This window comes from Botrytis porri, assembly GCF_014898465.1.
Source record: "Botrytis porri strain MUCL 3234 chromosome Unknown BPOR_021, whole genome shotgun sequence".
NCBI classification, from domain to species: domain Eukaryota; kingdom Fungi; phylum Ascomycota; class Leotiomycetes; order Helotiales; family Sclerotiniaceae; genus Botrytis; species Botrytis porri.
Window position 1 is genome coordinate 464,645 of NW_024066095.1, and position 25,604 is coordinate 490,248.

The following is a 25,604-nucleotide window of genomic DNA, read 5'->3' on the forward strand; positions in this document are numbered from 1 at the left end:
CCAGGCAGAAAGAATTAGAAATTCATATTGTGGCTACCTGATCCCACCATGCCCGCTAGTGCTGCAACTCAAGGCTAGGTAGAACTTTGTATGCACAGACCATATCATGTTGTGATCAAAATATTGAAGCTCTCTTCAGCCTCACACTTCACTCACACTTCACTCGCACTTCATGCTAATGAATTATCACGCCCCTCGCCATTAGAGTTTGCGAGAGTGGATTCTATATCTAAAAGTTATATGGTAGTCTTAGCTCTGAAGAAGGAACTACAACAGCACCTAAGACTAGGTAAGCGATGATTGCGTAAGAAAATGGGCGGTATTATAAGATACTTATCCGGATAGTACACTATTCAGATTCAGACGATAAGACTGATTGTTGATATTTGACTAGCTGTCGAACAAATGGTACGGAGTAATGGAACAATTATTTGGAATGGATCTTTGAAGAAAAATCATGGTATGCAAGCGATCGATCCTGAGAAGGATCCTAATCCTTTCCTTGCACGTGATCTGACTCGTCAATTGTGGGCCTTCCCCCTTGTTTATCGCTTCTTCATGGAGCTTTCGGAGGAAGATAGTAAATATACATAGTAAATATAGCGGAGACTAAGAGTGAGAATTCATCTTCAGCCAAAGACGGATCCGAGTATCCTTGGCTGGTTACTTGCGGCTTGTTCCAGGCACGGAGCAGGTACATTGTTTCAGTACTTGGAACGATCAAAATGGAATGCTGAGATCGTATGATTCTTGTGGCAAACAAAGCTGCAGTCACAGTGGCTTCATCTTCAATGTCAATTGTTCTTCTCCGGCGCAAAAGCGTACTGTACAACTTACGTTCCACACTTCTCGTCATACATTGTCGTTTCGACATCTTTCAATGGAATCAAGTACGGAGTGGGATTATCGTCAATTCTGGCCTACACTGAGACCGAAACTCCATTAGGCCTCTGAATGTTCGATCATATCACCCATCATTGAGTATTGTGGAAATTATACAGCGAGTGATATGATTCGCTGACAGTGTAACCTTGCGGATAGCTTGGATAATACCATTCTTCTGTCTAAGACCTCGGTATTGAAACTACAGTTCAAGCCTCAGTCTTCGAATGATCGCGACCGGCAAGACCTTAGAATCCAAGGAATCATGTAAATGGATGTTTCTCACCAGCGTGAGGAAAGTTTCAATAAATCGCAGTCTTTACAGATTTGAGCGTCCTTCAAATGTTGGTGTATTCATAGGTTCTTTGCGGAGAGACTGACATCCCACTTGCGATTTGGAGGCGCCTCAGATTCTTTGACTTCACATCTTACATTATGTGTATTGATACAAGTTAAGATTCGATGATTGAGTTCTAACTTCACGTCATGTGGTTGTTTTGCTAGATCGTGGTTTAAATTCTTGCGTAAAACAATAGCACTGTGAAAGCTTCACACATCTTTTTGGTCGTATGCATTGTAGATCTCACCTTTTCTTTTGCGGTCGCTACTTTATGGGAAGTTCCATTTCAGTTCAGCATTAGCAACGCGCGGTTCACATGTTTCCAAAAGCTTTTAGCTTTTTTTTCTCGTACACATTCATTGTTCGGTGGACATATGAGCTTCACGACCAATGACCTACCATGCATATTGATTTATCTCGACAATGTTCATGCTCAATCGCACTGTATTGTCATGAATACCACAGTTGTTGATGATTGTTTGGAAGACATGATTACGACTGCATCGTTTCAGCATTTGTCGGCCGCATTGGAAGAACCTGAGGCGTCACTGTTCCTACCTTGACTCTGAAATATTCACCGCTAAAGGTTGAAAGGTGAACGAGGAGAGTGAAAGATTATCTGGTCATATGAATGAGCCATAGCTATCAAGACAAGGTTTATCAGGGGCTTCGATTTGATTTAAAGTGTAGCAAAAACTGTTTACACAAATCCACAACGGTGTTTACGCATACTCCACTCAGAACCGGATTTAATACTATGCTTTAGAACAATCGAACACTGTTTTTGTAGACAAGATGATGCTTGATCAACCGAAGTGCTCTACTAGACCTTGATATTTTGGATAACAATGTGGATATATTGGTACACCCCATCAAACATTCGGAATGTATCGAATAGTCACAGCTCTCTCCGGTGTTATTTACCATGAAATTGACGCAAGAATACGAATCGCTGTATACATCCACTTGAGCCGCGTTTTTTAAAGAAGCAGTGCAAACACTAGATGACAATAACCCGGTGGAGTCAAACTCCTCAGCTCATTTCAATTTGATTCAGAATCCTTACTTTGACATCACTAAAGCTGTTATTCACGGGTATGTATAAGAACTAGCGAGCAAACTCAACGTTTTTGTTCCTATTGTCCAAGGTTCTCAATGCGATTGATAGACTCTGGCTTCGTCTCATGGACACTCCTCTAGCCTTCTTCTCCCCCTGAAATTTCTTCTATCTTGAAAGTCATATCGCTCGAGTCTGTATTTGGACTATTAGATTCATAGCCAATTACACTACCGCAGTTAAACAAATGGCGAAATGTTTTGATGCCAATGATATATATATTCGTTATGTGGTTACGTGGCTACGTGGAGTAGTGGCTATCAGAATGATAACATCAAAGTCCAGAATTTAAAAGGTTGCGCGCTTCTTCCAGCAGATGCAGAGATAAAGTCGTATAATGTTTTAAAGGAGCGGGAATGAAGGCAGATTATTGACAAGGAGACTGCGGGACCACTTCTCCAACAAAAAGTTGAATATTCAAGTGAAAGTATAAAGTGTGAAGTGATTGTGAGGGGTAATATGTAGTACATGTGTATAATGCTCATTTTCTACCTACACAAGATATCCATACATCACCAGAATTCAGATAGGGTATTCATACATGCATTTTTGCATGGCAAGCTTCACTTAGAGAATTACATACATCTGTGTTCACAGCTTTTCACTTTTAAGATATCCAATTGGAAATCCTCTATGCGTCCGTCACTTGCTTTTGATATTACATGTTGCCAAATCACATATACCAAATAGAGGAAAGATCCTGGAGGAGGGTAAGTGAAAGACATTTTGTCCCCACCAGCTATTTTTGCAGTATTTCCTCTTGAATGGGCTCATACGCGGGCATGGCATCATTCTGACTTGCCATGCCAGAAACACCATCTAAAATCAATGCATCATTCCGCCACACTGCAGTTAAAATTTCCTATTCATTCCCTAGTCTATCAATGTTGATATCTATCACGTAATTTCTCTCCTACATGGCGTGATAGACATGTTCAGCCCTACAGCCCTATAATATTTTTCTAGGCATTATCGTAGTTCCTTGGGTCTCTTAACTCGACGTCGATTCTTATGTCTAAGACTGGAGTATTGTATTTGAATATATTGTTCTCCTCATTTCAAAATCTGATGTTTATATACTCAACAAATTACACTACTGTGTACGCACCAAAATTGGCATGAAATGAACCCCCACTAGTGGGTGTACGGACTGACGGGACACTATAAAAAATTGACTTGTGAATATCTCTTAATGAATCAAATCATATCTCTTAAGAACTATTACAATTGTTCATTAGACTTGAAACAGTCAAAATGTGAAGTCTCATATCAAACAATCAAAGATTGAATTTGTTAAAAATTTCGAAAGTTGGGAAGTGTCTCGTCAATCCATGCACCCACTGGTGCCCCTCCCCCGCCCCCCCACCAATTTCTCCTCGTTCTCTGTATACTTACTTGGCTTCACTTGGTTGACATATTCTCAGTTTTCTAACGCCTTCTAATCTTTCCGTCTAGTGATATTCCGACTTCACATCACGCAAGTTCCCGGAAGCAATAGATTGAAGTAAACCCCCGCAAACACCGGACATTCACCAGCCGAGAGTTTATCCTCGGAGAACAGATCACATACAGTCTGTCAATGAGTTATTGATAAACCTGCCCATCCAAATTGAAGTGCAGTATTTCAAACCATTCAGAATAGTAAAATCATGGAGGTTGTCAAATATGGTAAGCTACGTCAATGAGAGTCCGGATAGTATTCCGCCAGGGAGATTTTTCGGGAAAGGGAAAGATCAGTCTAACGATCACAGTTATCATCATGGCATGGATATTTCAGAAGGGAGAGATATTTTTCGCGCAATAGACCGGCCAGCGATGCCTCTGGAGAGCTCAGGAGGGAGTGGTGCCTCTGAAATCGTATCAACGCGGGAATGCGAAGATCTGCGCATTGGCTGCAAAACAATTGACAATATCGTCATATCTGTTCAGTACCACTCAAACGTATTTTAATTTCCTCATTTCGAACAATATCAAGCGGCCCTCAATGAATTATTCCATGATTCGCAATATACAAAGTTCCCGCTCCCCGCCCCCCCCTCAAAACTCAAGAGCAAGCGGGCTTCAGAATCTCGATGCAACGCACCAAACACGATGATCAATTGGAAGACGGTAATTTACCATTCTCTCACAATCTACGGCGATCCTAAGAATAACCTCACCTCATTACCATTCCCATTCCCCGACGTCGGGAGTATGCAAAGTATGCTCCATCCCATCCAAGAATCTTGCCTAGTCGATCAAAAATATAATGAAGCCAAGAATAATATATTAACGATCAGCCCGAACGTCGTTATCCAAGCTTGGAAGAAGTACTTGGCTCCTTGGTTGACGATTGTGTTTCGCTCGTTCTCATACGCGGCTCATAACTTCATATGGCCTGAGCAAACCCTTGATCACTAATTCATCCGTTATCTCAATCTCTGATGATCTCAGGAGTTGTGGAATCAATGTAAATTGACAGTTCTTGGCATGACCCAGGTTAGATGGAGTTGCGAATCGCAATCTTCTTCTGCTGATAAGGTTAAGACAGACGTTGTTGGGGTTTGATTGTCAAGGCTGGACCCCAGGTCCTAACGTTTCAGATGTGACCCTCAAATAGAATATCAGATGATGATGCTGATCGACTGTTCACGCTTTGGTACGTACCCACCAGACATTCGGAGGACTGGGAAGTGTGATCTACTCCGGATGTCTTGGAATTTATTATGCTCTCATGCCATTGAGCTGTGAGAAGTCTAGAATGGAGAGATGAGAAGAGCTAAGCCGGGAAATAGACGTAGTGAACAGAAGGTTAAATTTCGAAATAGAATGTCAATGCATGAATAGATATCAAACATCAGACGTAGAACACGTACTTGAGTATTCCAATCCTTTACCCATCACCTCCAAAAGGAAATCGGGAATCGAAGAGAAAATAAAACTTAATTTTACATTAAAATCCGATCTTTACCTTTTGAATCGTTGACAGATTTCGTAACGGCCCCTGAGTCGTAAGCTAAGCCGTCATTTATATTGTCTTTCTCCACTAACCTTAAATGAGGTTTAATCCCCTTTGACGAAACAGAACATCTGCTAAAATATAACAACAACATTAACAATAACTGTAATATATGAATATTCAAAACCCGTCAGATTTTCTCCGTGATAGTTATTATTACATGTACAAAATAAGAAGTTTGTTGTCTGGCGGCACCCGATTAATAATCCTGACATTCCCCATTCTAACCTTGTTTATGAAGTACTGTAACAGATTAATGAACTATTCAGCCATTACTCGTCAAAATATCTGCCTCTGAAACCTTTGAACTTTGAAACTCCAACGCCAAAATAAGATCAACCAAACTTACCAAAGAAAGCTTCTCTGGTCCGATAATTGCACGCTAACATTGATACAAACAATGGCATGAAATCAGATGCTTAAACATTACCTAAGATAGAATAGTCATGATTCATGATCAAGCTTTCAGGCATCCTTTCCCGAAGCCGGGGGTGAGCCATACCAACTTACCAACCGGTACTTAATTAATCTCTTGGCGATTCGAGAGAGAGAGAAAAAAAGACCGAATCCCTCATAAATTTCTCCATTATTTTCTTCTGGACGCGTACCGGACTCCAGAGTTGAGAAAAAGAAGACCACATGGAATCAAGGAATTCATATTGTCCCACTTTTTGTTCAATGAAGAGAGATCTCAATTATTCTTCAATGGGTTCTGAGTACTCTCACTGGATATCGTGGACGATGAATTTCGTTTGGATTATCAGGAGAAAATACACATGGTACCATGTTAGCAAATCATTCATGTATTTGATACGCGCTCTCGAATATCTTTTACTTGGATACGTTAACTACACAAATAAATGATAAAGGGGGGCGAATTATTTCTTAATGTTTTTAATTTTTGGAGGCTCAGATAATTATGTACGATACGCGCAGATAGACGTTCCTTGTGGTGTTGGTTTGGGAACATCCTTCTAGGCATACTAGAATTTCCTAGTCATTGTATTTTTTCCTTTCTAGCTGGCAGCTTTTGCTTCCCATTAATTATGGCTATCATTTCAAGGATATGCACGGTTGTCTACAGCTTCTAGTGAAGACAGTCTGGAATTTTCCTCCAGAACTCACAGACGAACGCGCGCTTCCCGTCAATCCAGAATTCGTCCCAATCTCCTGAAATATCCAGCACCCCCACATTTCCTCCCTATATCTCTCCACCTATAGTCCAGACAAGATAATCAAGCCGCGAATCTCCTATGTTACATGTTGAGATTGTGCTACAGTCCAACCGGTCTATCCTGGCTAGAAGGTCTGTCTACGTAATTCTAGAGGTCCCTGTTCCTGAATATCCATGGGAAGGGGTTGATATGGATTTATGGATCTACCCGCCAAAAAAGGCGTTGGCCTTAAACTTTCTTTATCAGATAGATAGATATAGAGGTTCATTTGTAGATTATATTTCTTCTAGAATTCTTTTTTATTTCATCTCTATCTGCTTTTACATCTTCTCTCACTATCTTTCTCTTGTCTCAGTCTCCTTTTCGTTTCTTAAGATACCCATTTACTCGTTCTTTGAATAAATCATAATACTCAACTTGATATACAATACAATTCTTTCACACACGAGTCACATCACATCTCTTCACAATGGCGAACTCACGTCTCTACAGGCCAAAACCTATCACGGATATCTTCACTGCAGACACCGATATCAACCGTCGCAACTGCCGCCGTACAGTACCTATGAAAGTTCTCATTCTCGGTCTGGGTAGAACCGGAACTGCATGTTCGTACTCTCTTCCTCTAGACTTACCCTCTTAACAGAGTACTGACGCAAACCCCAGCAATGAGAGCCGCAATGCGCGAATTAGGCTACGTAGACACCTACCACATGATGTCAGCCAGTATCGAGAATCCTCCTGACTGTCTCCTCTGGCGCGATGCCTTCGACGCCAAATACCACAACGGCCCCGCCTTCACTCGCACAGACTGGGATCAACTCCTCGGCCACTGCCAAGCTGTTTGCGATTGGCCCGCCGTTGCTTTCGCTCCCGAACTCATCGCCGCATACCCCGAAGCTAAAATCATCCTCACAAACCGCGACGTCGATTCCTGGCACGCATCGACCCTCAAGACCGTCAATTGGCGCGTCAAGGATTGGGAGCTTGAAAAATTGAAAGGCTGGAGTTGGGCCGCGAGCATGTATAAACCCATGTTGCAGGAATTCTTCGATTGTTTCTTCAAAGGCGATTTTGAAAACCAGGGAAAACAAATCTATACCGAACATTATGAGAATGTCAGGAATATTGTTAAGGCTATGGGTCCAGCGGGCGAGGGAAGATTATTAGAGTATAGAATCACGGATGGATGGGAAAATTTGTGCGAGTTCTTGGGCGAGGCAGTTCCTAAGAATAGACCATTCCCAAGAGTTAACGATAATAATGATTTCATTGATCGCTCGAGGTGGAGAAACAGATGTCAATTGATGAACGTCTTGTTCAGATACTTCTGCATTGTGGTTGGTTGCGCATTGGCATATGTTTGCCTGATGCGGATTTGGAATATGTTGTAGATGAAGAGGGATGATTGATGGAGGGGTAGCGGAGAGACTTCGGAATGAAGAATGGAGAGACCTTCGAAAAGAAGCCAGGAGCTACCTACTCACAGGTAAAAAAATCGGGATTGGGAAAACGGCTTGTATATCTTTACATCAAGCATCATCATTGGGTTTTTGGGTTCTGGCTAGAACAATGTACATCCAGTACAGGCTTGTCTGGTATATTTCTAGCTTTTTGTTTTGTTGAGTCATTTTTTGGTTTTTGTATATAAGTGGTAGCATGTCTATATCCTACCTTTCGACGAAAAGTCGTTGTCAAATTTTAAATTTTTCAAATATGAAAATTTGTTTTGATGTTTAAATTATCTCATTTTAAATATCTTTTGAGTACTAGATAGGTATTATATATCATATCTTATCGTCTCGCGCTGAATTAATACGAAGGTTATAAGAGTAACTAATATAAACCTTACTTTTATTAAATCTTATTATTTTTATAGATTTTATTACTACTTTAAATAATTTAAATAGATATTAAACTATTCCCCCCTCAAAATTCAATATTTAAAGCGTTTACTTTCTTTTTATCAATAATAGATTTCTAATATTTCAAGTATTTAAAGCCTTTTATAGATCCTAAATAGGTTTAAAATAAGAATTCAAATCAAAAAGCTAATCAAAATCATTGATTTTAAATGAATTTTGAGTAATTTTAAGTAATTTTGAGTAAAACACAACTTTTATAATACTTTCATTATCTAAAGTTTACGATATAAACTTTCAATTATTATTCGTTAAAGACCTAAAGTGAAGATACATTTAGATATATTTTATATTACTTATTATCCTTTCAACCTCTATAGTCTACATAATACATACTATGGTATATGGAATAAGTTATGTTACACCGCTTTTATTTTGTCACCAATAGAATTATTCTGCCCACACCAATTGATCCTAGCTAACGAAGGCGATATAACATAACTTATTCCATGTACTACAGTAGGTACTTGTACAATGTACACTAATTAAGCATAATTAGTAAATATCTTTACTTCGGAACGCTTAATTGCCAGATCCGACCACCGTTAAACCCATCTGATATCTGATAAATACACTCCACTCTGTACATATATATTAATCATTAGTATTAGTATTAGTATTATCATTATAGTCTTAAATTCATACATACATTTATACTCAGTTTCATAACTAGCTTTCAAAATGTGACTTTTCTATGTCTTATGAAAAACATTTAAATTTTATATTCTAATATTTCAATTTACAATAACTTTATTAATTTAGTTTTGACTTGAATAAATATAATATTATATAATAGAGAATAATTAATACTATTATTTACTTAATTTTTATTCGATTCTAAGTTATATTAATTAAAATAGTGATTTGAGAACGAAAACCTGAAAATTGAAAGGTTTTGTTTGAAAGCTAGTTATATAAGTCTTTAATATAACGTAGTTTAACACCGAGTGGCTCATATCATTAAGGGGTGCGATTGAAATGACGACACGCTAAGAAAACTAAACTCTATTAAGTACGATCTACATTACGATTCTAAAATGAAATCTTTGATCAAAAGCCTAATCAAAGCATTCGTAACTTTGTTTAAACAATTTTCGAATCTCTACATAATAATGACTTTTTATATCAATTCTAATAAATCAAAGTACTTTGATAATTCAAAGAATCTAGTTCTAATTTACTCTAATCGCTCTCTCATATTCAGCCTTATATATATATTATCTAACTTAATATTATATAATTCCTGATCAATTTCTATCTTCTCTATACCTATATATAACTTAAAGCTGTATTCTTCGAATTTTGCGGTGTATTCATGTGATATATATGATCTATATATAGAATAAATATTATCAATCATTAGTCAGATTAAGTTGTATTCTATATGTGGTATTGTAAAAGACAATAAAGCTAATTCAAATAAGGAATGACATCGAATAATGTCGGAACACGTGACCAATAATGTGACATTACATGTCACACTTTACCCCATATATACATGAAGTGCGTAAGTGGGGGTAGTACACATATATAGATATAGTAATTCCCTCTTCATATGAAGAGAGTAAACAGAAATAAAGAACACTTTTACCTATATATATTATATATATTATATATATACACCTTACCAAGTCTACTCAACAAATAAGGAATGATATTAAAGTTCAATGTTATGTGATAATAGAGGCAGGTGATTTATTTCGATTTAGAGATAAAAAGAAAATATGATTTATAAGCCTCGTATTAAGGCATAAGGCTCTAAATAAGTCTTATAGCATTCCCCTGTATATGTATAAAAGCCTAGTCTTGAACGTGCTTTATTTCAATTCCTCATTAGGTTTAAGTTCAATTAGCGTGTCGCCATTTCAATCGCTCCCTCATAAGTAGCTCACTTCAAAATACATCAATATTAAGCTTTTTCTAATATTTATATTTTAATAACCAAACATTATTTTTGTATAAAAAAAAAAGATATTAAATAATAATAAAAAATCAGTTTTTTAAAAATCTAGTTTTTATATAAATATTTCTATTATATTTTTAAAAAAAATCAAAATTGTTATGATTTTCGTTATAGAAATATTATTTTAATAATAACTTATATATCAATTTGGATTTTCCAAACCAAATAAGATTTTTATAATATTTATATAATTAAATATTCTAATTTCAATTTTTAAAAAATTCTATTAATAAATAAAGAAAGTATATAGTTACATATAAACGAATTTTATATATATTTTAAAGTGGGCCACTCAATGATATAAGTCATTCGGTGTTAAACTACATTATTAGATTATTTTAAACTATTTATTAATTCATTAATATAATTTTAAATTACTTTAAATTTTAAAGAGTAATTAAGTTAATAGTTATCTTTTATTTGAGGAAGACTTTTTTAATTTTGAAGTTATACGAGTATTAATAAATTTGTAATTTTATTTTTGATCGTTTTTAGCAAAAAGATTACGAGATCATAAAATCACGTTTTGGAAGCTAGTTATGAAATTGAGTAACCTTATAGAAGAACCTCGGATCTCAAAAACAAGTACAAAGCCTCGTCTCAAACTGTAAAATTCTGACAAGTGAATACATACCTAACCTATCTTAAATCGTAATAGGATAAACCTAATAAAGTGATGGGGAAAAAAAAAGTTCGATAAGATAAGACTTGAATCCATTTTCGGTCCCGAGAAAATACGAAGACGCCGCAGACGTCAAGTTTGATGATGGATGATGATAATAGACTGGGTAGATAATTGTTTTTGAATGAACCATCTACAAACATACATATCTAGATACATATCCTCCCAATCGCGTATACACATCGTCCATCCCCTTCCCCATCCCGTCTCCCATTTTCAAAACCACACTCATACCTTTCCCCTACTCATCCCCTCCCCATCTAACAAAAATCTCATACTCCATACTCCATATCCTACCGCTAAGATGACGCGGCTAGGAGACGAATCACAAGAGCTCACGATTCGTGTTTCCTGTTGTTCCGTCTGTGCTTTTCACATGCAAGAGTCGTTCTGTTTTGGGCATGTAGGTGTAGGATGGGTTGGGCAGTTGTGAGTGGATGTTGGGCTGGTAATGGTTAGGAGTGCGATGTACAGTAACATTAGATGAATACTAGGTAATATTGGAATAAAATGGTGCACTTGATGCGCGGGTCTAAATAATATCGTTCTTTGAATTTATTTTCAAACTGGTATCTATGTAAATATAGGCATTGGTATCTCCAGCTCTCTCTCTCCATGGAAAGATGACTATACAAACAAATAAAACCTCGAGAAGGGTGTGTCCTATATACAAAAACAAATTTCTCGCTAAAACTCCCCCAAAATGTTCCCAATGATATTCGCTCTTTCCAAAACCCATACGCCTACCCATATAACAATGGAACTCCCAAACCTCGAGGCCTCCACCTCAATAAACTAGCTCCCCTTTTGTTTCTCCTCCAAATCATCGCTTCTCTGGTTCCCACCACTAGCCCGATCACCCCCGCAGACGCCATTAATGTGAGCAATGGCCAACTACTGGACCCCTCTAATCTCACTGGCTTCAATGACCAAATCTGCGTACCCGTGTTAGCATTAAAGATACTTGAAGTCTAACGAAAAAAATGAGTCAGCCTTACCTGTTCCAAGTTTACATCCAAAGAAGAACTTACCCCCAATAACTCTTCCTCCCCCGTGACGTTATTGTAAGCTCCTATTCCCTTCACTCTCAAGTATCTTGGATACAGACGATGAATTTCGAACTCCGTCTCAAAAGTAGTTTTGTCGGCATAATCTAAAGTCTTCCACTCTTCCTCTTCCGCTTCAGACTCATCGGCTCCTTGTAATAACCATCTCGTGACTTCCGTTGCTCCATTCCAACTCACAAAGAAGCTCAACCAGTCGTCCCCATTAGTCAATATTCGCACGTCAGGGTCAGTTGTAGGCCATCCATGCCAATCGAATTTAAAGGTTCGATATGATTGGACTTCTCCAGCGCCATAACGACTTTGTGGTCCGAAGTGTACGTCACAGATCGCGGTTCCATTAGGATCGTATTCAGTGAATGCACCTGTGTTTCCATAACCCATGATTACGTGGCCATCTTCCAGAATTTGAAAATTCCCTTGCGAGATAGCGTAGACACCGTTGGGGTTCATGTATTCACGAATGACTTCTACCGTCATGTTAACCTCATCGAGGGAGACGAGGAGCCCACGAGTAGCATTTCCGGGATGAGCATCATCTCCTGCGTTGTCGAATAGGGAAATGGCGGTGCGATTGTGACGCCAGCGAGCATCATGTTGATATGCGAAATTGGTCGCTAGACCACCCGAAAGATCCGTGAACATGTTTTTCTTGCCTCCTAGAATCCAGATGATATCACCATTTGTCCCATTTATGTAGGTGAGAGAATGTAAATATCTGCTGGAAATAAGATAATTGCCTTTGGAATCCTTATCGATACTGTTTATGTGAAAGAAGTCGAAAGCAGAGTTTACTCCTCCATTCCCCGCTGGCATTTCCCTATGTGTATCAGAGATGGGATAATGATCTGCCGCTCTCCATTGAAAAAGAAGCTCCCCGGAAGCCAGATCAATTTCCTGTATAACACAATCCCAAACATATCCTTGAGGAATTCCAACATATGATAAATCGGCTACAACGACATCGTAAATGGTGATCAAGGCTGTACCATTTTCGGTGATGGTGAAGTCGTGTAGATCGCCTGCGAGACCGTTTGCTGCAACGACGTGGTGAACCTCCTTGTAGTTTTTGTTGAGCTGCGCAAAGTTAGTATGCGCAAAGAATTGCATATGCGAGACAACTTCTACTGACCATATAATAAGATCCTGCTCCATGTCCCTGCACAGCATCTGTTCCAGCCCAGAAGGTCAAATACTTTTCTCCCATGTATACCTGTACCTGAAGATTGTAGACTTGATCATAACCTCCCTTGGTCCAGATTAAATTTCCAGCCGAATCCAAAATCATTGCACCCGGTTCACTGACAGAAGTCCCGCGAGGACTAAATACCCAATACAAATCATTCCGGCATAATGAGCTCGATCGCAAAATATTCAAACGCGGGGAAACGACATCGGTTGACATGTAGGTACGGATTGGATAAGACCCATAGCTACCGGCATCAAAAGCATCATCACCATGAAGAGCGCCCAACTCGACAGCGGCGAGGACAGGTAAGGAGGCGAGAAGAGAAAATAGCAATAATACTGTCAACCCCATGGCAAACTGATGGGAAAGAAACAAAAGGATAGAAGGAAGTATAACATTTGCTCATGAAGTTTGGGAAAGAATGAATAATGATACACCAGGGGAAGTGATCGAATCAAAACCTACTAGGATATAGAAGAGGGACCATAGAAGCATGCAAAGCTGGTCAAGTCCTACTATGTGTATGTGGGTCCGAAGGGTGATTGGAACTTTTGATTATTGAGAAGTAGAAGCTCGACCTTAGAAATCAGGAGCTTCGAAGCTTGGATCCTGTTGTGTGAAGCAAGAGATGATGCCATCCGTCAGGCAGCAGTAGTCTTGGGGATGGCGGGTATACTCTGTAGAATCGCGTACATGGTCTCGAGATGGTCTAGCAGTTCAGTAGAAGGGAACACGATTGAGGCACAGCGTACAGCGTACTCCATAGATATACGCATGCATAGATAGCAATTGGGAAATTCGTAATGGGTTTCTCGGGAATGACATATTAGGAGTAGCGTTGGATGAAATATAGATGTTGATGTATGTGTACTGGGGAGGGATTCCGAGGGAAGCACGAGGGAGGGAAATGTGAAGGAAAGATTTCTACGAAGTAGAAAGCAAACAGGGGACATGAACACGGTGGAGCCAATTACGACGCGCCAAGACTTTCGGATGGGCGCTTGTCTATTCGCGCTTCTAATTATTACTGTCATTGATTATAATAAAGCCAGGTGCGTACCTAGGACCAATACATCTTTGTGAAGATTTATCATGATGCCGATGGATGGGTATATCAAATACTCAACCAATTTGATGTATAGAGCTCCTCGATACCAATTCCCAATGTCTATCAATAGAAGAAACATGATTACGCATAGAAGCGTGGTTTGATATCCTCCACATCCTTACTCATTTCTCACACAGCTTATTTCTCACACAAAGTTGCCCATCGTTTCATATAAAATCATCTTTGGGATGCAATAAATGAGTACCGATTCAAGACTAGTTATAACGGATACACGTCAAATGATCGACGTGAACAACATCCCCAATAATTTTAATTCAAGGAGTGGAAGATTCCTTGTTCTTCGGTCCCGGAAGCCACGACTATCATTGGAATTGAGATATTCAACTTCCATCAATTGCCCTTCTCCCCTGAGATGTGAAGAGGTGTGTCTTTAGTATTGTGACTGTCGCTAGATTCTAACAAATCATCGGCCAACCCTTGAACTTCTTCCCGATTATCTGTGACACTTTCATTACCTTGCTACTAACTTACCCTAACACACATCCTTGCTTCCCTGGTTTTCCTCATGCTTATTATCCTTATTATCCTTATTTGATTCGGACGAATATCAAACAAGAACTCTCAAGTGGTGATCCAAAAAAAGAAGAACCAAGCCGAGAACCAAAGGCCTTTGCAAAAATGCACGACCATGGGACGCTTGGAGAGTTGGATTGAAAATTCGGGAACTTGGTATCTCAGGTGGATCACAAAAGCAACCAACCATCCATCTTCTTACTCTTCTGAAGCCTCACCTAAAGAGTACAAGGCTATGGGGCAAGCTTAATTTTGAAATTGATGATGATGAATATCCCATACGCGCAAACATTTTCAGTCTACTAGCAAGGATAAAGTAAGTATAGAGTAAAGGAGATTTCAGACTGACCACGAGGAAGATGGATAATAATAATAATAACCTCCGAGTAGAGGAGCACGTCCGAAACGCTTGTTTGATGAAGATCGAATAGCAGGATTTCTTTTCTACTACTTTTGGCTTGTATGTTCCTGCTTTGGTCCATCTTTTCTTTCCCTTCTATCCTTTCCTTTCCTTTCCTTTCCTTTCTTTGATAGCTTGGCACAATTCTGGACCGAGCCGCTACGTTATTTTCCATTCAACATATTACTCTGCTCTGGTTTAGTTGTTGACTTGTACCATCCGAATTGTGGCTTATTGATTCTTTTCTTCTGTATTTTTGGGGGTTCCGTTTCATTTCATCATCGTTTATCAATTTTTTTGAGAATAAAAAGAATAATGACCATGTCGGAGAAAACCAATATCCCAACACCTCTGTGGTCACCGGCCTTGCCCGAACATAGAGGAGGGGTAAGTGGCTTTCATCGCCGACATACATCTCTCGTACCTCCATCGCCACGTGAGGTCTTCGATTCACGACCTAGTACTGCCTCAGAACCCGATTCGGAAGCATCTGGTCCCAAACCACAGGCAGTGACATGGATGTCACTGCCTCGGAAAGATCAATTAGCCATCCTCTTCTTCTCTAGATTAGTAGATTTCTTACAAATTGCTTCATTGCAAGCTTATATGTTTTATCAGTTGAAGAGCTTTGATCCAGGCTTGTCTGATGCTGCTATTTCGTCACAGGCGGGGATTCTGCAAGGGTGTTTTACCGGAGCTCAGGTCTGTACTGCGGTGCTATGGGGTAAAGCCGCTGATACCTGGGGTAGAAAGATGGTTCTCATGATTGGGTTGGTTGGAACGGCCATCTCATGTATGGGATATGGCTTCTCAACGACTTTTTGGCAAGCGGCTTTGTTTCGTGCCTTTGGTGGTGCTATCAATGGTACTGTTGGAATAATGTTAGTTCATAGATTCTTCAATTTCATATCCACAATAGCTAAACTTTCTCAATTAGACGTACCATGGTTGCAGAATTCACCAAAGAGAAGAAATATCAATCTCGCGCGTTTTTGCTCTTACCTATGAGTTTCAATGTGGCTGGTATATTGGGCCCAGGTATGTTTATGTATACATCGCATCAATCACATCATCATGTACTGACATTGCTCATAGTTATGGGTGGATTACTTGCAGATCCAGCAATGACACTCCCTGGTCTTTTCGGCGACCAAGCTGCATTCGGATTTCAGTGGCTTAAATCATATCCCTATGCTCTTCCTGGTATTCTCAATGCCGTCTTCTTAGCAACTACCGGCGTCGTCGTATTCTTGGGTTTAGAAGAGGTACGTGCTCTTGGCGTGGGATATCTTTTGATGTCTCCACCCCCGCATATACGGATATGGATGCTAACCTGTGACTTCATCTTAGACTCTTCCTTCGGCGCGTGGCCAGTTTGATGACGGAATCAATCTGATGAATCGAATCAAACAATCAATAGGGTTTGGAACTATCGTTGCCCCGATTGATTACTCTCATCTTGAGACCTCAACTGATAGCCTCGAGAATTTCGAACCCAAATCAATCACTCGTCCCACCGCAAATAAATTACCCTTCAACCGCATCTGGACCAAGAACGTAATCTTTACCCTGATTACCGGCGCCTTTTTTGATTTCCATCTTGGAGCTTTCACAAATATCTGGTCACTTTTTCTCTCTACTCCGCGACCAACTTCCAACGATTCACGATCTCTTCCCTTTGTGTTCACTGGAGGTCTCGGTATGTCTGCCGCAACAGTTGGCTTTGCAACATCAATTCTCGGCGTCCTTGGCATGGCTCTACAAGTTCTTCTTTATCCACCTGTACACGCAAGACTTGGTACTCTTCTTTGCTTTCGGTTTTTCCTAGTTTTGTTCCCCATCGCTTATTTCGTTGCTCCATATTTGGCCGTATTACCTTCCAGCACTTTGGCACCTGCGCCTGCTGCCGGACCTACGATCTGGATTGGCATTTTTTTTGTGCTTTTACTGGCTGTCTCAGCGAGAACCTTTACCCTACCTGCTACGATTATCTTATTGAACAATTGCTCGCCTCATCCTTCTGTTCTGGGTACGATACACGGAATTGGACAATCGGTCTCAGCGGGTTTTCGCACAGTGGGACCGGTGGTGGGCGGAATTTGGTATGGTCAGGGATTGGAAAAGGGAGCAGTGGGATGGGCATGGTGGGAAACAGCGGTGGTGGCTTCGGCTGGATGTGTGACAGCTATGTGGGTGTATGAGGGAGGTGGACATGAAATATTCTTGGAAGGGGAGGAAGATGATATGGAAGAGGTGGAAATGCAAGGGCTGATGAGATATAATCAGAGAGAAAGAGAAGAATGGGTTTATGCTGAGAGGCAGGAGTTGATGGGACAGATGGGTGGAAGTACCAGCTTGGATTTGAGAGATATGGTGGATGATGAGGTGGAAAGGGGAGCGATGGCCGGAGGTAGTAAAGGGGTTAGTTTGGAGTTCAGAAGGAGCTTAGCTCTGAAATAGAGTGCTGATTCTCGATGGCTGGGACAGGGCTGGCGTACAGGCGTTTGTGATTTGGGTGTCATGGGAATAAATACCACATATGTGTGCTGAGCATCAAAAGGTCGGATGGGCGGATAGCGAACCAATCTCTTATTGAGTTGTGTATGAAAAGTTCTTCCACGGAAATATATTCTTGATTCTTGATTTCCTATTCTATGTATCTTCTTTGAGCAGTATAACTAACTAGATGAAACGTTACAAATGCTCATCCTACAGACAACTGTCGAGATTGACAGATATTCCGCAAGCATTAGTGATTCCAAAGCAACCGATCCAAGAACATCATACTCTTGACTAGAAGAGTTACTAAAGCAAATACTGTATAGTATTGGATAAAATGCTTTGTTTGAGATTGTGTCATGAAGTGATACAATAATACACACATGCAACTTGAGATCAAGAGGTTTGAAAGGCATTCGAAAGGGTAATCCTCGGAACTGTCGGAAAGTTTGAAATTTTGTTCCGACCTCATCTCTCACTCTTTACTTTTTCACTAAATTCAACTAAGTTGTTAGTATTGTAATACTTTTCATTCTGATTTCTATCAAATGTATTTCTACTCTATGGAAATCCCATTTCGTTGCATCATTATTCATGCTTCTGAAGATTCTCAAGAAGAAAGAGAGAAGAGATTTGCTTCTTGGATTCGCTTTCTTTCCTTCATCGCAAAGAGCTTTCTCTGTCAATCATCCCATATTATTCCTCAAGTCCATCAATCCATCACCCATTCATTTACTAAGGCCACCATCCTTCAATTTCTATTCATCCTTCAAGTGATCCAGGAACAAAGAAAGTAAATACAAAAGGAGAGAAAAACAAAAGGAGAGAAAAGGAGAGTCAGCAAAAGCTGCACGAGAAGAGTTTCTGTTTAAATCCACCAACGCCTTTGATGCTTCACCGCAATGATCATGTAGTCATGACTTCATTAGCATTACGCTAGCGAATACCTCACATCCAACCCCCGAGTCCATTTTCTTTGTCAACACGCTGGATCGAAGTTCCTGCCTCGGTTGAAGTGTAAGAGACGTCATGGGTAGCATCTGTTACTGTGCCTGGTACGGGTGGTCTTGCGAATGGAAACCTGCTTTGAAGCTCTGCTCTTCTGTCGCCGCTTCTTCTTCTAGATCTCTTTACGGATTCGTTATAGAGTCTCAGATTTTCATTTCCACCAAAGATCCCAGAAATGCTTCCAGTTACGTGGGCTTTTTGACGGCCCTCGAGCATTGCCAACGTGTTGTCGCGTTCTGCGACAGTACGTAGAGTATCGGCTTCTGTTGGGGAAGGCGGGATGGGATTATACGCACGATTTCTAGTTCCAGTAGCGGGGTTTGAAACTGGTTCAACCCATTGCTTTGGACTGGTGTCGGCGCTGTCATTCGAAGTTGCATTGGGCGAAGTAGAGTTATTTGAGGGAGTAGAGAATCGTGATGGTGGTTCGACCCATGCCTTTGCTGGTGTTGTAGCCGACTCTTTCTGAACTTGAGGAAGCGCGGGCGCAAGAACTTGTGGGGTGCTGCCATGTGGCCATGCTGTAGTTGGCGTAGAGGGGGATACGACTGCTCCGTGAAGTTCAGAACTCTGTTTTGACAGATGACCGTCCATGTTTGACCACCGTGGCAATGATGAATTATCGATGCCCTTCTTACCATTTGCAGGCTCTGACCCAGATCGAGTATGTCCAGTGGCATTTCTTCCATACAGCTTGAGGTCCCTATCTGGAGACTTGGGTGGGATTGGAGGCGCGACGACTGTACCATTCTCACTTTTTGGCTGGTGTTCTATCGAACCTTTGTTTTCAGATATTGTAGGATCGCCTGGAAGTTCTGCTGGTCGAGGACTGGTTACAAACTGCAACTCATGCTGATAGGATCTTACTGGTCGTGATGGTGTTGAAGAAACTGGTACTGCAGCTCCCATCATAGCTTTTTTGATAGCACCAGTACCCAATGTCATCTTATCACCGAAAGGCCAAGATGGCCACAATTTTTTGTCTGTCAAGCCCAACGTGTCCAAGACACTTAGACGATCGCTTCGTGAATTGTGTGCTGGGCATGAAACTCTATTACCTGTGTTTGCGCATTGGTTATATCTATCACAAATATGTTGTCTCAATGCCATGGAGTTCGAAGCGTTATTGCCTTTCTTCTTCAAATTACGTCGGCGTAACCACCATACCAGGAAACCAAGCGCAGCAATAGCGAGGATGGCGCCGACGATGGCTGGGACTATAATTGCCAAAACTAGCATCGATTTATGAGCATTGTTGTTTGGTGGAGTCGATACCAATGTGCCAGTTGCTATTGCCGAAGACGATGTTTTAGAAGAGGTTGGTGTAATACTTGGCTTACTTGTTGAACTCGCCGACCTAGTGGAAGATGTTATTGGTGCAGTGCTTTTGACAATAGTGCTTGAGCTATCAATCTCAACAGTGTTTGAACTATCAGTCTTAGTAGTCTTTGAGCTACCAGTTGTCCGTGGGATTGGAAGGCTCGTAGTGCTGGTTGATAACGTTGCAAGAGTTGCAGCAACCGATGGAAGATATGTAGGGTATGCAAATTCAGTTACAGTTCCTCTTATCGGAGACTCATTTTCTGGATACACTGTGTAAATAACGATCAGTGCAGAAGTCAAGGTGACGGGGATCTGATCAATTGGTGTCACAAACTAAAAAACTTGTTAGCATCGAACGCATCGATTTGGCATCGCAGAAACATACTTCTGAGGATGTTACGATAATAGGGGTGGGTGAGACGGTAGTATACGATGTAAGAGTGAGAACATTGATGCTGATACTCGAAATTGAGCCATCTGCCATGCTCAAAAAAGAACATGGGCAGACGATCAAAATCGTCAACAAAACGTGTCGCATCTTGATACCGGACAGCTGATGATACCAATTTTGATTAAGTTTCTCAGTAGGACAAGTTGTTGTTGATGTGTGGTGAAGGACAGAGAGAATTAATTGACAGAATGCGACCGCGTGAAAGTGATGACCTCCGGCAAGGTAAATGAAGTGGTTTAAGAGCGGCCGCTCGAATCGATGATATTTGGGAAAAGGCGCGTGATAATTTCAAAGGTATAGGAAATAACGAAGCTATGGTTCTGGACCGCAGCCTTATAGAATTGATGAAAAGTCCAAGTCTCTGATCAAGATCTGTAGAGAGGTAGTGTGTGAATCCCAAATCCCAAATCAATATTATTTTGAGATTGTGGGAAAGTTCAAAATCAAAATTTAGCCAACTCTTTTGGACAAGGTAGAGTTTCAATGTTGAGAAACAACTATTTGCTCAAAAATTTGAGTGATGATGCTCGAGTTCTGATTTTGTTGTTATCAAAAGTACATTCAAACAATATTTGTTACTTGGGAACTTTAGTTCAAAGTGATGATGGATGTATGCATGTATACTCCTGTGGCTGTCCAGATCTTCAAGAACCAGTATTGTATATGAGACCAGCTGTGAATGATCTCCAAGAATACAATAGTACCTTTACCTTCAGCTATGTTGTGTTTGGTAATGCAAAGGTTGTTGAGATTGAAAAGAACTTGGGGCAGAAGATATGCTCAGAATTTGCATTCACTTCGTAGGACATATATACGATAAGATGAAATCCTACTTGTGAATCATGGACTCACAGTTTTCACGAAGGGGTATGGGCATATGATAGATGTACTTCTTAATGACCTTGAGAACTCTGTACTTTGGACTTTGTTAAACTGTTCAAGTCATCTGCTTGCTTGGTAAAGATCACAAAATTATGATATACTGGTGTCCTGGAGTCTCGGTATTGGTGAGTCCTATCTCTCCTGAAGCGCGTTCTTTGATAAGGGGGTTATGAATGAGGCATATCTCAGTATATCTTTTATCTACTTGTAGTCCTCATCCTCCTAATGAAGTGTAGATTTAATGAGCTGGCCAATTGATTAATGTTGTTCCCAGAGCCTAGCTCTCTACGGAATGAAATTCACTGATGCACAAACTTCTCAGGATGCTGGGTAAACTGGGAAAATTTCACGAGTGTGAATGTTTGAGGTTCCCAGATACTCTATTGAATTTTGACAGACGATAAATAACCGCTGGCTTTGGGTCTCATTACCTTGAGTGCAAGTCCGAGTGCAAGTCTAAATGTAGTGAAGTGGTTGGACTATGATTCACATCGATAAGAAGGTCACTTGGGATTGCGAAATTTGTTCTTGTGGAGCAAAAGTTCGAAGATGACGAGAGGGGATGTGCTCTAAGAAGCTGCTTTGGGTTGTTCGGAGATGGTATACCATATGGAAATCCCGGACCTGTGATACTTGGAGCACTATCAGACTGTATCAAGGATCTGATTGCGTAGGGAGAGATCGTAGAGGGTTGGATCGATAAGTATATGTATCACGGCGGAAGAGTTACAGTTAATTTTCGAAAATGGCGGTCCTCATATATAAGCCCCTGTTGTGAAGTCATTGTAGTAGTGAATCTTTCGCTGTATTTTCACATATCTTCTTCTTTTGTTGCACATCTGATTTTGTGATCTCATCTGGCTAGTGAAGCGGAAGAATGGTAAGATACATGAAGAGTTTAAGGTCTATCCGGATATTATGCATCAGTTTGAGTTTATTTTGTTATAAAAGGAAGTATGAATGATCGTAGCTTTTATGATTCTTAATTTTCGTTAATAAACTGAGGTATTATTACTGCTTTCTTTAAGCCCAGCCCACCACCAATTGATATGTCGTCCAGATATGGCTCACCAGAGTGGAACTTCGACAGTCAACTCGGTTCTTTAGTGGGATCCCCCTATTTTGCGATGCCAAGACAACGCTGTTCGGTAGATGTAGACAAAGAAGATGATCGAAGCATTTACGTTCTATTACATTCCTCTACTCTACCAATCTAAAGACCTCTTGGGACGCATATCATTTATTTCACACATTTTCTCACAAAAAGAATTAAAATTTTAGTGCTATGTATTTTCATAATCAACGGACTTCAATTTTTATCTCCAAGCCGCTCTAAAATTCGAAAAACGACGTCAAAATACAAGGCAACATGCTTCAAGTGCCTATTTCAAAAAAAAAAGAAAAAAAGAGATAGCAAACACCTCATTACGAATACATCCCCCCCCTCCCCCCTTTCCCAAAGCCCTCTACTCACTCTTCGCCTTCCTCTCCTCTCTCCTTCTCACCACCTCCAAAAATTCCCCCACAATCCCCTTATAATCCAAACTCCGATACGGCGCAAACCACTCATTCCACGAACCCTTCCACCCCCCATCCCTCGATTTCCTCCTCGTTTCCACGCCCAACTCCTCACAGAGTAAATCACACAGATCCTGTACCTCTGCACCCACATTAGGTTCGATGATCCCCGCGCGTCGATATCTCCACTTCATAAATGCATTTGCCCGCGCGGTATCGAGATCCATGGTTGATTTGTCGTGGAACACTTTGTCGATTTCGGGGGCGTGCATGTTCTCCAGATAGGCGATACTCCATAGCGAGGAAAGTTCAGCATAGGTTGGGATTTGGGGGGATGCTAGGACGCCGAGGAAGATGATAGAGCGATCGTTGCGGCTGGATAGAGTAGGGGGAACGGATTGACGATAGAGGCGATATGGTGTGTGGTCTGGGGGAGTTTCATATGTCTTGGGTGGATTAGATAAGAAAGGGAAGGTTTTGTGGACCCATTGATCGGCTTCGAGATCGAGTTCTTTCCAATATTCCTTTAGGGCGGGAGGTTCCGTACCAAATGGGATGGGAAGATCAAGCTCAAGACGCATTTCGGGAGTGAAGAATTTGGAAAATGTTAGATTCCACCCGGTGGCGAATATTATCGCGTCGGTAGCAAGATGAGTACCGTTATCGAGAGTGACACTGTTGGAATTAACCTTGGATATATGCGTGCGTTGAACATCTATAAGTATTCCTTCATTCAGCTTTTCGAATAAGGTACTGCCTTCTTGAAAGAAAGAAGGTGCAGATGTCGACCAAAAGAGACTGTGTTCCATTAGTAAAGTAAAGTTCACCACTGCACAGATATCTTACTGTTGTAAATCAGGTGCAATCTTCTTTGCATTCTCGCTCTGTTCATAAAGACCTTTTAACATATAGTGAGAAGCCCACTCCCAATATTTTCCAATCAACCAGATACCGGGCCAGAAGAGACCACTATGCAAGAGCCAATACCAAAATCCATGAGTTCTCAATAAACATGGAACTGTTAGTCCGGCCCATCTAGAGAATGCAATGGCGGCGGTATGTACTCCTCCCGATCTTGCTTGTATTAGCATTCCTGGACCAGCACCACCTTCTCGTATTAACCAAGTAACTTTCTTTCCTGCAGTTGCGCATAGATTGACGACTTCCGCAGCCGATTTATTACCTCCGACTACAGTTACATGTTTGATTTTGTCGGCAGTGAGTTCGGCATGTCGAGCGCCGAGATATAAAGAGTGGAAGACAGGTCCATTGAATTGACTGGTATCGAGATCCGGCATTCTTGGATCCGAAGAAGGTCCACTTGCTACAATCAATTTATCACACTTGAGAAATTCCTTTTCTTTTCCTTTTGTCTGCACTTCTAAAGTCCACCTCTTGACACCATCAATTCCATTTTCAGGGACCGCAGAAAAGACTTTCGTATTGAGGCGGAGATGTTCATCGATGCCATATCTTTTGGAAAATTTGCGAAGATATTCACCCACTTTATGACCCGGAATTATCTTCCACATTTCCAACTCCGGATCTTCATCCATACACATGTCGGAAAATTCATAGCACCCAACAGGACTATCAGCAATGAGTCCAGGATAACTTCGCTCGATACTCCAGACTCCACCGATGCTGCTATCGGAGTCAATTACGGTCAGTTTGATGTTGCGTTTGAGCTGTAGGTATGTCCTAGCAGCTGCAATACCCTGCCATCCTGCACCAATAATAATGACATTATGGTCGTCTACGCTATGTTTTTCTGGGGCCATAATTTCGTAGCAAAATCAATTGCAGTAAATGATGTAGGATTGCGTGATTTCCATATATGCCCGCCAAACAAATATATTCGAGGAATCTGAACCCTTTCATGGCTGCTATACGATGCCATTTCTTTCTTAAAATTCTCGGTAAATGGGAGTGGTAGAACAATGGTAAGGAACAATAGGAGGTAAAAGCCACAAGGTACGAGTATGAGACTATTCGTTTTGTTGTTGTAAAATAAAGAAACGAAAGCCTCTGTCTATACGTTCCTTTGTTCTTCGGAACCCGATCTTGAGAAATTTGTCCAGTTCGATTTTGGTTGAAGCTATTCGGCCTGAAAACCATTCGATTCATAAAGGTCCCGGGAATCACAAACAGCATCGGTATCTATTCAGGCCAATCCCATTTGCTCTATGACATATGTAGCCATGATACGCCCTATAATATCCCTTATTCGAATTCATTTATATGTGTTTCGACAAACCAGAAGGGGGATTGATTAAGCATTGTAGTATTAAAACAAACCGTATGTCTTTCCAATAAGGCGAGTCAAAAATTAGACGTCGACCCATTCCAGTCCCATTCTTCATCACCCTTTTTCGACGCTCCAGGATTTGTTGAACAAGGACTAAGCACTGACAGACTCAACTCCTTCATCAAGACCTAAGTCTGCCTCCAAATACGCATCCACTATCGACCTAGAGCCACACCCACCCATGAATTTCGCACTTGCGACATCGAATATCTCGCAACATCGCGGGATAAACAGACACTAC

At 40.7% G+C, this 25,604-nt stretch overlaps 6 protein-coding genes across 7 annotated transcripts; 3 read left to right on the forward strand and 3 right to left on the reverse strand.

Annotated features, from left to right (window-relative positions):
* Nucleotides 1-4,004: 4,004 nt before the first annotated feature.
* On the forward strand, nt 4,005-4,739 carry EAF01_011449 (uncharacterized protein; the record flags this gene model as incomplete). Its single annotated transcript, XM_038919706.1, has 2 exons — nt 4,005-4,280; nt 4,356-4,739. 2 exons carry the CDS (start codon nt 4,005-4,007, stop codon nt 4,737-4,739), a joined length of 660 nt encoding a protein of 219 aa, XP_038764916.1.
* A 2,242-nt stretch (nt 4,740-6,981) lies between these two features.
* On the forward strand, nt 6,982-7,906 carry EAF01_011450 (uncharacterized protein; the record flags this gene model as incomplete). Its single annotated transcript, XM_038919707.1, has 2 exons — nt 6,982-7,120; nt 7,179-7,906. 2 exons carry the CDS (start codon nt 6,982-6,984, stop codon nt 7,904-7,906), a joined length of 867 nt encoding a protein of 288 aa, XP_038764917.1.
* Nucleotides 7,907-11,822: 3,916 nt separating this feature from the next.
* On the reverse strand, nt 11,823-13,683 carry EAF01_011451 (uncharacterized protein; the record flags this gene model as incomplete). 2 transcript variants are annotated; one of them, XM_038919709.1, is made up of 3 exons in its annotated part: nt 11,823-12,050; nt 12,111-13,220; nt 13,276-13,683. In XM_038919709.1, 3 exons carry the CDS (start codon nt 13,681-13,683, stop codon nt 11,823-11,825), a joined length of 1,746 nt encoding a protein of 581 aa, XP_038764919.1. The 2 variants fall into 2 exon arrangements, with proteins under 2 accessions (XP_038764919.1, XP_038764918.1); XM_038919708.1 differs by having other exon boundaries at nt 11,823-12,014; nt 12,078-13,220.
* A 1,265-nt stretch (nt 13,684-14,948) lies between these two features.
* EAF01_011452 (uncharacterized protein) lies at nt 14,949-18,057 on the forward strand. The gene is made up of 4 exons (XM_038919710.1): nt 14,949-16,255; nt 16,312-16,412; nt 16,470-16,639; nt 16,725-18,057. Exons 1-4 carry the CDS (start codon nt 15,690-15,692, stop codon nt 17,832-17,834), a joined length of 1,947 nt encoding a protein of 648 aa, XP_038764920.1. The 5' UTR covers nt 14,949-15,689; the 3' UTR covers nt 17,835-18,057.
* A 764-nt stretch (nt 18,058-18,821) lies between these two features.
* On the reverse strand, nt 18,822-20,742 carry EAF01_011453 (uncharacterized protein; the record flags this gene model as incomplete). The annotated part of the gene is made up of 2 exons (XM_038919711.1): nt 18,822-20,537; nt 20,590-20,742. 2 exons carry the CDS (start codon nt 20,740-20,742, stop codon nt 18,822-18,824), a joined length of 1,869 nt encoding a protein of 622 aa, XP_038764921.1.
* A 2,261-nt stretch (nt 20,743-23,003) lies between these two features.
* On the reverse strand, nt 23,004-24,836 carry EAF01_011454 (uncharacterized protein; the record flags this gene model as incomplete). Its single annotated transcript, XM_038919712.1, has 2 exons — nt 23,004-23,853; nt 23,902-24,836. 2 exons carry the CDS (start codon nt 24,834-24,836, stop codon nt 23,004-23,006), a joined length of 1,785 nt encoding a protein of 594 aa, XP_038764922.1.
* Nucleotides 24,837-25,604: the final 768 nt, after the last annotated feature.